The 12,857-nt window shown below is 42.6% G+C and overlaps 1 protein-coding gene across 1 annotated transcript in view; it reads left to right on the plus strand.

Moving 5' to 3' along the window:
* LOC116463624 (hepatic triacylglycerol lipase) overlaps positions 1 to 9,942 on the plus strand; it is a 134,014-nt gene extending 124,072 nt beyond the window's left edge. Inside the window, exons 7-9 of the mRNA XM_032146804.2 lie at positions 1,096 to 1,213; positions 3,754 to 3,972; positions 8,811 to 9,942. Coding sequence (XP_032002695.1) covers positions 1,096 to 1,213; positions 3,754 to 3,972; positions 8,811 to 8,922 — 449 coding nt within the window. The 3' untranslated portion in view covers positions 8,923 to 9,942. The remainder of the gene's footprint in view (positions 1 to 1,095; positions 1,214 to 3,753; positions 3,973 to 8,810) is intronic.
* Positions 9,943 to 12,857: the final 2,915 nt, after the last annotated feature.

Consider the following 12,857-nt stretch of genomic DNA (forward strand, 5'->3'; position numbering starts at 1 on the left):
TGTATCCAACCCTGGGGAATCCACTAGGGAGAATATGGAGACAAGAGAAAGAAGTGCAAGCAGTAATCAGCCATTTTGGAATGAGGTAGGACAATTTTCAAAACAGCTCCACAGCTGTGCCACCATGCAAGCTAAGCCAACACCATCTAGGGTGAGGGAGGCTAAGAGCACAGATGTTGCTATTTGACCTTGAGCAAGTCACTTTCATCTATCTGAGCTCCAGTTTTCTTATTTATAAAATGCGGGTGACAGTAACAATGCCTACCATCATAGGGTTGTGATAAGTAAATGAGATGATGCAATGTATTCAACAATGCAAAAATGTATTTAATATTTAATGATGTAATGTATTTAACAATGCCTGTCTAATAGTAAGCCATTTGCTTTCAATAACTAAATGTAGACTGTGTTAGGTAAAGAAGAATAAAATAAATTATCCTCTTCCAACCAACCCATCAGTAGGAGGACATTCCGGACATTTGATAAAACAGAAAGCTTTTAGGCCCAAGTTCTAGATCTAGAGTTATCTTATTTCCATTAGGAAATACACTCATTGAACCTCACAGAGCTAGTTTCCAGGAACTACCCAGAATATAAACATTTGGTCACTAGGGCATATATTTCTTAGCTGGGGCTCTGCCCCACCCTGAAACACACCCCATCAGACAGTGGCAATAGTGTAAAATGGCAATGTGTTCTCTCTTGCCTTGTCAAATGCCTGAAAGGCATATATTCTTTGATTTATGAAAGGAGACCCTCGCCAAACACACAAAATATTACAGCAGAACTTGCATCTAGGACTCAGTGAGAATGCCAGATATCCTATACTCCTATTCTGCCATCTTTTGTTGGTGAATATTTATCATTATTACATTATAAGCACAATATAAGTCCTGTATAGACATTTAGGAAATACAGAGAAGCAAAAACAAGAAGATAAACCACCATTTAGGAGCAAAAAAGATGTTGTTAACATTTTAATCTCTATCTATCCAAACTCTTCCCTCTGCATGTTTAAATTTTAAGAAATAAGAGATTCTTAAATTTAAAATCACCGCTTAAATTATCTCTCTCTTTCTCTCTCCCTCTCTCCAGTTTATCATTACCAGTTCAAGATCCAGTTCATCAACCAAACTCAGACGCCAATACAAACATCTTTTACCATGTCACTACTCGGAACAAAAGAGAAAATGCAGAAAATTCCCATCACTCTGTGAGTAGGAGGTGTAGCCCCCTAGGGTGATGACACGCTTATTTTTCTTGCAGTGTATAAATGGACTCTGTAATTTTCAAGAGTCAGGCCAGCTACAACTACTTTATTCCAGATGTAAACCAAAAAGTATCTGAGACATGTCTCAATCAACTTAGAAGTTTATTTTGCCAAGGTTAAAGACATTCCCGTGACACAGCCTCAGGAGGTTCTGGTGACCTGTATCCAAGGTGGTCATGCTACAGCTTGGTTTTATACATTATAGGAAGATATAAGACATCAATCAGTACTTGTAAGATGTACACTGGTTTGGTCCAGAAAGGCAGGACAACTCAAAGTGGTTTGGGGTTGGGTGTGCAGGGGAGCTTCCAGGTCATGGGTGCATTCAAAGATTTTCTGATTGGCATTGGTTGAATGAGTTTATCTAAAGATCTAGAATCAATAGAAGGGAGTGTCTGGATTAAGATAAGGGGTTGTGGAGACCAAGGTTCTTATTATGCAGAAGAAGCCTCCAGGTAGCAGGCTTCAGAGACAATTGACTGTAAATGTTTCTTATCAGACTTAAAAAGGTGCCAGACTTAGTTAATTCTCTCCTAGATCAGTGAAAAGACCTGGATAGGGAAGGGAATTCTCTACAGAATGTAGATTTTTCCCCCCATGAGACAGCTGTTCAGGGCCCTTTCAAAATATGTCAAAGAAATATATTTTAGGGTAAAATAGTTTAATTTCTTTCAGGGCCTGCTGTCTGTCATGTGATGCTATACTAGAGTCAGGCTGGAATTTGGTGTCTTATTTCTACAAAAAGTCTGCTTCATCAGTCTTAAAATCTGGGTTTTAATGTTAATGCTGGTCAGTTGTGCCTGAATTCCAAAGGGAGGAGAGTATAACGAGGCATGTCCCACCTCCCCTTCCCACCATGGCTTGAACTCGTTTTTGAGGTTAACTTTGGAATGCCCTTGGCTGAGAGGAGGGGTCCATTCAGATGGTTGGGGGGGCTTAGAATTTCATTTTTAGTTTACATGGTCTTGAGCATTTGAGCACCAGTCACATACAGGGCACTGTGGTAGGTGCCAGATACTACCTGAGCCAGCTCTTACCTACAGCAGAAAACTCTTGGTCCGCAAATCAACTCTTAGTGTTTGGTTCTTTTTGTGAACATAAATAAACATTTGGTGCTTCAGAAACAACCCCTTTAGTAAACACAGCCCATCCCACATGGCCATGCTGGTCAGACAGGACATCAACCCAAGGCCAAACCCTCACGACCCTCCTCAGCCTCTCCAGGTCCCACCACCTGCTCAATGTTATGCACTGTGGGCTGAGCAGACAGGGAAGCCAGAGATGGCCCCACCAGGGCGTGCAGTGCAGAGGCGAGTGGTGAGGGGCAGAGCAGGTGTTCCCAAGAGTTCCCAAGAGCCTTTCCAGTGAGTTCATAACCCAGAAATTCAAGTGGTATCTTTTGACTTGGCACAGATTTCCAATTTCAATCAGCCTGCTCTGCCAGCCTTCCCATCTGTCCCTCACCCTGTTACCCACCTGCTCACTCTGAGGCTCCCCAGCCTCTCTGACCTCTCAGCCCTCAGCATGGACTCTCCCTGGAAAGTGACACTAGCCCCTCACCCACTCCAGGGATGGTCCTGAGCTTCCTGAAAATTGCCCCCAGCTTTAGATCTCTGATCATCACACTGATTCAGTCATTCAGCAAGCATTTGTTGATGCTCTGTCCAACACCTACCTAAGGACACAGAAGACCCTAGCCTCTGGATGCTCACAACCTGGCAGGGTGGGGGGATTCCTAAACAATTCTTCACAGCATACTCAGGAAGAGCTATGCCAAGCCACACAAGGGACCACCCCCCCCATCCATCTGCCTCACCCTAAATCCACTGCTGCCTCTGCACTGCCAAAAATCTCTCCCAGGGGATGGTTCTCAATAGTGGAAAGGGCATCTTGCTGCTCTATCAACGGTGGGATATTTTAATGTTTTGGAGATTAGTGAGTAAAGCTGATAATGATACCTCAGAGTCTGCATTTAAATCTTGCTCTAAATCGGTGCATCCTTTTTATGTGTAGTTTATCTATTACTGTTATGCCTCACTGTTTTAATAGAGGTTTCTATTTATATGGAGGGAGGAGCATTACTTGGGAGAGAGTGCATGGCATAGGCAAACTATGTTAAACCTACAGAAAGCTAAACTGTCCAGATGCCATTGCCAAAGCCCCACTGTCTCCACGGGGGCTTCTTCCTAGAAGCTAAGCTAGAGAAAGTTAACTAGATTTGTTATAGTGGGACTTCTCAGAGCCTTTTTGATGTGTTAACACAGAAAATAGTATAGTTTTCGCAATTTTATTATGTGGAAATCCCTTTTTTATCCTGGCACACCTACTGCTAGCTCTATCAATAGTCTGTTGAACACTAGTTTGGGAAATGCAGCAAAAATCCCAAGTCATTCAGGGAAACACAACACATCTTGAATGTGTGTGACCGTCACTTTGCTGTTACAACTAAACTGATTGCGTCTGATTTTCTTTGTGTATTCAAGGGGCAAAGGAATTCTTAGTAATAAAACGTATTCCTTTCTCATCACGCTGGATGTGGATATCGGCGGGCTGATCATGATCAAGTTCAGGTGGGAAAACAGTGCAGTGTGGGCCAATGTCTGGAACACGGTCCAGACCATCATCCCATGGAGCACAGGGCCCCGCCACTCAGGCCTCATTCTGAAGACGATCAGAGTCAAAGCAGGAGAAACCCAGCAAAGGTGACTGCTGTTTCAATCTCCTATTAACATCCATTAAGCACCCACTTGTACCAGGCAGTTTCACAATTTAACACTCACATTCATCATGTGAAGTGAGTATTATTAGGCCCTAGTGATGGAGTACAGAAGCTCAGAAAGGTGAAGTGACTATCCCAACTTTACACAGCCACAGGTGCCAGGACAAGGATTCACACACAGGTCTTTGAATCCCACACCAGGGTCTCCCCACTGCCCGTGGCTAACGCTGCCTGCCTCTGGAGCCTGAGGACCACCACACTAGCCCCAGGCTTCTCAAGCTTCAGCGCAGGTGAATTACCAGGTGATGTCAGTGCTGCCGGTCCAAGGTGCTGTGGTAGATGCAACATCTTTTTTTTTGTTGTTTGCCCAAAGAAAAGCTTTTAACAGATCACAATCTCAAAAATCTCAATGTATCTCTCTGTCTGTGGTCGTATCTTTCAAATGTCAGATGCCAGAGAATCACTGGGAAGCCAAACACATTTGCAGAATTCCTGGACCTACCTGCAGATTCATGGTGGGCTTGGGAAGGGGTCTAGGATGCCTGTTGTTGAATAAGAGCCCTAAGAAACTCCGATGTAGAACAATGGGTCACCCATAAGAAATGCTGCTGTGTTTGATTTAACATCTCCCTGGCCCCAAAGTCTCCAGGGATACGAAGGAGTTGGGGTGGGGAGCAAAGAAAAGGAAGGACAGGGCTGGGCGTGGTGGCTCACACCTGTAATCCCAGCACTTTGGGAGGCCTAGGTGGGCGGATCACCTGAGGTCAGGAGTTCAAGACCAGCCTGGCCAACATGGTGAAATCTCCCGTCTCTACAAAAATACAAAAATCAGCTGGGCGTGGTGGCGCACACTGGTAGTCCCAGCTACTCGGGGGGCTGAGGTGGAAGAATCGGTTGAACCCAGGAGATGGAGGTTGCAGTGAGCCGAGATCGTGGCATTGCACTCCAGCCTGGATGACAGAGAGAGACTCCATCGCAAAAAAAAAATAGAAAAGAAAAGGAAGGACGCTCCAGCGCGCTGAAGTCCTCCCAGCAGAAGAAAGGGCTGCCTAACACACCCTGCCATAGCAACCATGCTTTTCGGTCATCCATGGTTCTCCACAGCAGAATTCCAGGTGTCCCTGGGCCCTCTCCTCTCTCTGCCCTTCTCTATTCAGGACATGTTCTCTCCTCTCCCACCTTCGCTTGTCGCGAAGGCCATGTTTCTCTTTGGCTTGTCCTCATAGAGGTGGAAACAGCAGGCTTCTAACCTCTGAACTACCCTCTTCCCTTACCCCCTGGGTTTCACTGCCAGGAGCCGGCCTGTGGCAGATGTATGCCCCCGAGTCCCTTTATACAACTGCAATCTGAGATTTTATCTCCCTGGAATGCGAAATCCTGGCAATTACTAAGAGCATACTCTGCCGTCTGCCAACAGATCTCCCAACATGATCCGTCTGGGAAGATTAAACTGCTCGCTCCTCTTCTGCAGTGAGCTCTTCTCACATGACTCTTTGGCCCATTGGAGCAGTGCTGCTTCTGAGCTCTGACCCTGCCCAGATGCTCTTAGCTGGAGAGTAATTCTTCAGCTTAGGTGGCTGCTCACCCTGACAATCCCATGTGGCTTGACCTGAAAGGGTGTCTAAAGCACAACACTACATTCTCCACTGGGGCACACCCATGTGGTATGGAAGAAGAAATGAGGAGAGGGAAGTGCCTGGCACTTCCAGGGCCCCCACACAGGGTGGGCATTGAAGCAGGTCCTCCACGGCATTGATCTCACGTGATCTTTGCTGTGATCCTGAAATGGGTAGTACTGGCTGTGCAGATTAGGAACCTGAGGCTCACAGAAGTTACACAGCTTGAGGACATTGCTCAAAATTGTCCCAGTCCAGATTTGACTGGGATTTGTCTCATTTATTACCCATTTGTTGGGGGTGTGCTGTTTCCAACAGTTCCTTCTTCCATTAGTTTTGGTTCCATTAATCTGAATTTTCTCAGTCTAATCTAGCAGAGTTGCAGTGCTAGACATTAACATATATATGCATCAAACCCATCTTTAGGGCTGTAGGAGGTATGGCATGCGGGTTATGGGAGCTATAATTTTTTTTAGGTTGTAAATACCGAGTGCCTCCTCTGTGTCTACACAGTGCCAGGTAATATTGGAGAATACAAAAAAAAAAAAAAAAAAATCTGAGTTGTGGCTCTTGGTAGAAATAAACTCCAGGACCGAACCAGGAAAATAAGATGAATTAATTTTACCAACAGTGTGGTCCATCCCAGGGCTTCTCAAACATTCACAAGCATACAAAGCATCTGGGAATCATGTTAAAATGCAGGTTCTGCTTTAGTGAGTCTGGGGTGAGCCTGATGTTCTGCATTTCTAACAAGAGACCAGGCGATGCTGTTGCTGCGGGTCCGTGGACCACACTTTGAATAGTGAGAGTCCAGCATTACACAACCCAGGAAGTGTAAGAAGAAAGTTCAGACCCATACACTTGGGGCTGTGCCGCAACACGCTTTGAGGAGGCCAAGAGGTGTTCCCAGGGAGACAGGCAGCCGGCAAAGCAATATGGCTGGCAGGAACAGATGGACTCCAGTGTCAGCCAGTCCTAAACTCACATTTTAACTTCACTGCTCACAATCTGTGTAGCCTCAAACAATAACTTCACTCTTCAAGACTCAGTTGTTTAGTGATAAATGAGAATCATAATATACATTTCATGAGACTAATAACAGCTACCAATTTTTTAGTGCCTTTTGCAGACCAAAATCCCAGAATCGGGATTAAACTCTACACTCATAATTAATTAATTAATTAAACTCTACACTCTTAATATCGCTGCTAAGTGCAAGGGGGAAAAGAAGTAGGTTAAGTAACTTGCTCTGTGCCTCCATGGAAGAAATTCAGTGGAAGGTGGTTTTCTTCCCCCAAAGGCACAAAGTCAGGGATGAGTAGGGTTGTGGAGATGGTGAAGAGAAGGAGAAGAAACTATTGGCCCTACAGCAAGACCAAGTATAATAACTGGCTAAACCTAATGAGAAGACATTCAATTTCCACAGTACTCATATAAATGCAAAATAAAATCAAAGAAATTATCACTGGTTACTCATTAGTTTGGCAGGAATTCAAAAATGGACTGTTGTCCAGAGTTAGTAAAGATGTGGAGAAACGGGCATTCTCATACACTATTAGTAAGAGTGTAAATTACAGGCATTTTGTAGGGGAATTTCATTCAACAACTAACGTTTAGTGAGTACCTACCTTATGCCAGACACTGTTGTGGACACCAGATGTGTAATAGTGAACAGACAGGCTGGGCTAAAATACAAAAAAATTAGCCGGGCGTGGTGGTGCATGCCTATAATCCCAGCTACTCGGGAGGCTGAGGCAGAGGAATCGCTTGAACCCGGGAGGCAGAGGTTGCAGTGAGCTGACATCACGCCACTGCACTCCAGCCTGGCGACAGCGCAAGACTCCATCTCGAAAAATATATATCTATATATCTATATATATATAGTGAACAGACAGAGTCCTTGGTCTCATGAAGTTTACATTATCACATTTTTAAATATGCATACTACTTTGAGCCAGAATTTTATTTCTAGGTGTCTTATCGTCTTTCTGTAGTATCTGTGCACATAATCAAAATATGCACAAAGGCTGTATATGAATACATATGTACAGAATGTTTGTTGCAGTACTATTAAATAAATACTATACATAATAAGTAAATAGTAAACTCTTGAGAAAATCTTAATGTCTAACAGTAGGAAAATGCATTGTGGTACATCCTTAAAATGGAATGTCATGCAGCAGGTGAAAAATAGTGAAATAGACTTCTACCTACTGATATGAGCAGGTCTCTGAGTACCATTTTCTGGTAACAAGGAAAAATTGCAGGAAAACATATACAACATGATGCCACTCAATATATGTAAATGCATAGGAACAAGTCTGGAAATGCATAAACCAAATCATAAATGTAGACAGGGGAGAGATGTTAGTGAAGGCCAATGGTGAAGAGGTTCTTTACTATTCGGCTTCATTTATCCCTTTACTATTTGAATTTTCAAGAATGCATTCACAGATTACTCATAGCATTTTTAAATTTTAAAAGTCCAGTTTAGTGAAGACTTGATCTTAGATGCAATTCAAAGAAAAAAGAAGTAATAAACTAGAATTTTTCTACAGATATATCTATAGATATATATTTAACAGATGCAATTGGAATTAGTAACACAAAATGGTATCTGGGGCCAAGCCAATAGCCAAAGCAGTCTAGTTGTTGTTTCCAAAACAACTGTCCTCTTTAGTGGACAATGTCAGCTCCAATATGAGCAAGGGGCAGGGCTTACAGGGCTGAGCCAGGCAGAAACCAATGATAGTGGCCTCATGCCAAGGACCTTTAAGAACAGCATTTACAAACTGGAGCTTGTCCAAGGACAGAAGGCTGGGGAGGTAAGCTTGCCTTAGGAGGAAAGGTGGAGGAACTAGAAATGTTTGCCCTGAAGTCAAGGCAAATGTGGTCAAGGAAACAATAGTCACCCTCAAATCTTGTCATAGGGGAGAACAAAGGAGGGCTGCCCCAGGACTTTCCTTCTTACAGAACTGAAATCACCCCAGTGTAGAACTCCAGGAAGTCTTACACTGATGGCTTTCACTGACTTGGGTTTTGTTTTTCTCTGAAGTTACAAAAATATTTGCGAACATAAGAATCTAATTTAAAAAAAGACATCACATGCCTTACACAAATTGAGTGGAATTTGATAAAGGATGAAACACTTCAATAAGCTCCACCTAAGACTTAATGCTGTGTTTGCTTCCTGTTTTCTATTCAGAATGACGTTTTGCTCAGAAAACACAGATGACCTACTACTTCGCCCAACCCAGGAAAAAATCTTCTTGAAATGTGAAATAAAGTCTAAAACATCAAAGCGAAAGATCAGATGAGATTTAATGAAGACCCAGTGTAAAGAATAAATGAATCTTACTCCTTATCTGGAATGGCTGCCTTATTTAGAAGCCAAAATTACATGAAGAATCTCACATAAAGCTTAAATAAAGTTTAGATTTAAGGGGGGTATGTTTCACTCTCATAAACGGAGCTTTTAAAAACGATATGATGTAACTATTTTCCAGTATTAGTACAACCAAAAATGTCCCAATTTTATCTCTGGTTAAATGTTAATATATGCAAATAAGTACAAATGCAAGAGCCATTTTAGATCTGTTGTTCTAATTTACAATGTCTTTTATAATTAAGTCAAGTTTCCCACATGTCCTTGCTAGTTTATTCTGACCAGTTTTTGAACCATGCTAGAAAGATACTTTCTTATTAGGTAACTAGTGCTTCAATAAAGCAAGATTCTAATTAATCACCACTACTTGTGTATACCAAAATGCACACCCTTTAAGATAATACAGTTCATAAAAGATAAATTATAATTATTCTAATAGTTATACAAATCATATAATGATTTCACAGAACCAAACACTTACAAGTACAATTCTATTAAAACTACCAGTGATAACAGTGAAAGCTAGACAGGTGGTCATTTTAATAATGGAATTACAAATTAAGTAAATATAATTATTGTATCTTACTAATGCTTGCAACAAAAGCTAATTTAAAAAACTTGGAATGTCTCAAAGAGTTTGTTATGGACTGAATGTTTGAATCACCCCAAAATTCATATGCTGAAATCTAATCCCCAATGTGATGGTGTTTGGAGGTGGGGCCTTTGGGAGGTGATTAGGTCATGAGGGTGGAGCCCCCATAAGTGAGATTAGTGCCCTTACAGGGGATAAAGGGTCAGAACTCTCTGCCATGTGCAGATATGAGAAGGCAACTATATGCAAACCAGGAAGTTGACCCTCACCTGGAAGTAGACTACCAGATCTGCTGGCACCTTTATCTTGGACTTCTCAGCTTCCAGAACTGTCAGAAATAAATGTTTCTTGTTTAAGCCATCCAGTCTATGGTAATTTGCTATAGAAGCCTGAACTGACTGAGAGAGCTAGATGTCAAATTTCAAACTGTCCAATAAGTGAAATAATAATGTTTTGACCAGCAAATTCCATCACAAAGCACATGGTGACAATGGACACTAAATATGGTAATCAGTTAGATATGTGTTTTACATAATTCAGAGAGGAGGAACATGTTATGCACATTAAACAACCTAACCTAACATGCACTTAGGTTCGGCTATATACAGCCCATAATTCATATTCTCTTCACCAAAGCAGGGTAAACTGGGGCTCAGGAAAACAAAAATCCTGGAAAGATGTCTGCCTCTGACTAATCAATTTAAAATTATCTTGTATGATTCACTTTTATTTCCCTTAGGAAGACCTAGAAATCTAAAACGTATGGGGTGGTGGGATAGGAAGAACAGCTGGTCAGTGTTTCCAAATGAAGCATTCTGTCCTGAATGTTAATCTTACCTGCAAAAGTATTTGACTCCACTTAGGGAGTGTGTGTGAGTGTGTGTCTAAAATTGGTAGATAATAAAATGAACAACATTTCCCATTATGTCTAAAATACTAAGGTTTACAATAAAAGGTTTGCATTGGATTGCCAGGTTTTATCATTAACCATCCAGAAGGAATTTAAAGAATCACTTTTGAAAAACAACAGGGAAACACTCTTTGCTATATATGCAACAGTCCATGCATATGTATTCCAGGAGACATGTATGTGAGCCTTGAAATCATCGCAGGCAGAAACAGCCCAAATGTCTGCCAGTACAATGCAGAAATGAACTGGGGTATAGTCTTGCTAATGGACTGTCATACAACCGTGAGAAAGATGAGCCAAAGCTACACACACAAAAGAACAGGGCTGGGGCCAGCATGAGGCGGCGAGGCATCTAGGGAGCAACATTTAAGGAAGCACTCATGCATTTTTCATTTGCACAAAGACACAAAAAAAGGTATAATATGATACAAAAAATGGATAAACACCTGTAATCCTAGCACTTTGGGAAGCTGAAGCAGGCTGATCAATTGAGCTCAGGAGTTCGAGACCAGCCCGGCCAACATGGTGAAACCCCGTCACTACTAAAAATACAAAAATTAGCTGGGCACAGTGGCGCACGCCTGTAATCCCAGCTGCTTGGGAGGCTGAGGCACAAGAATCCCTTGAACCCGGGAGGCAGAGGTTGAGGTGATCCGAGATCGCAACACTGCACTCCAGCCTGGGCAATAGGGTGAGACTCTGTCTCAAAAAAAAAAAAAAAAAAACCCAAAAGGAAACAAAACAATAAAATCATTATCACAAAAGCGAGGCTGTGATAATCCCAGGAAAGAGGAAGGGCACCCTGGAGTTCCAGGTGCCAGCAATAGTCTACTTCTTACTCCAGGTGGTGGGTACGCACACGTTCACTGATTTAACCGCTCTATATACATCTACATTTCATGCACTTTTTAGTATGAATGTCACCTTTCACAATGTGAAAATATAAAAGGGAAAATAAAGGACAGAGTTAAACAAACATGTTTCTACTATAGTGTGATATGTTTCAAAAGTAATATAGTTTCACAAGCAATATAATTAGAAATTATTTCATCTTTAGTAAGATAACTTGAAGTGCCACAATACATGGTAACATTTTGGGCAGAGAATTCAACAAGCATCCAACGTGACAAGTGGTTAACTGGAACATTTGAAACTCCTCTTGGCATGTCCAAATCTGGTTGCCAATTCTGTTGTCGGTGGATTATTTTCACTTGGAGAGATGTGTTCATCGACATCACATTTTCTTAAGTATATTCGAGTAGGGAAGTCAAATCGGGAAACTGAATAATGCAGTCACATCTGTTCGTTGCACATGCAAAATGCTGGCTCGTGAACTGATTATACACACCTCTCTCCAAAGAATCTGCATTTATGAGCCCACTCAGGAAAGATAACACTAGCATCTTGCCTTTTAGGCAAAAGCTTATTTGTGCTTCTCTTGTAAGAGAGCACTGGGAAAGAAATGGAATGTCGATTACACTGCAGCTGGGCTCTTTGAGGTGAGTAAGTCAGAGAGAGAAGGAAACAAGCACTCCAACATTAAAATGAACGCAGTCTGCTGCATCGCAAAGCTCCCTGTCCTCAATGTTCACCTTGAGCCATGTCGGCCGCAAATACTGCAAAAGCTTGGATTGCAGTACACGTCTGTGGGGCGGCAAGGCAAGGGGTAAAGCTGCCCAGTGCTGTGCTTGCGCTCCCACAGAGGCTGGACTAGAGGAAAGTCAGAGGGATGGGAAATAGACAAGCAAGATGAAGACTAAAGAAAGTCAATCCCAAAAGGGACCATTTACTGGCTAAACTTTTCTTATAATACATACTTCTATTTGAATCCCAATGATCTGTACATGATTAATGCCTCCCGAAACATCTCATTCCTTCCCTTCTCTTATCCCTTTCTCCTTTTCTTTTCTCCTCTGGAATTGCTCTGCCTAACTTAGTCCTATTTATCTACCCAGACCCAGTTATTTTCACCAGTTGCCTCCTAGCCCGGCCAGGCCACAGAGATCTTTCTTCTGAGCACTTGGCAGTCACATAAGGGATGCTCTCCGCCATCCACTTGGCCTTTAGTTATTTGTGCCCCTCTGATTCCCCTCCAACCTCCCAGCCTCCTCCCAGCCTCCACGCTGCTCCCTGCCCTCGACTGAACCATTCCAGGGGAGCCCAGGCCTCCTTCCCTGCTCGCCTGGTTCTCTCTTTATAGGCAATCTCACCCACTCCTACGGCTTTATTTATGACCAACCACATAGGCCAACCATTCTCACTATAGAGCTCCAGCCTGGGCCTTCTCTCCAGACCCATATTCCCATATATTATGCAATTGTCCATTCAACAGTTCCCGCTGTGTCATCTCTCCCTGCATCCAAAA

Source organism: Hylobates moloch, unplaced genomic scaffold, assembly GCF_009828535.3.
Source record: "Hylobates moloch isolate HMO894 unplaced genomic scaffold, HMol_V3 SCAFFOLD_45, whole genome shotgun sequence".
NCBI lineage: Eukaryota > Metazoa > Chordata > Mammalia > Primates > Hylobatidae > Hylobates > Hylobates moloch.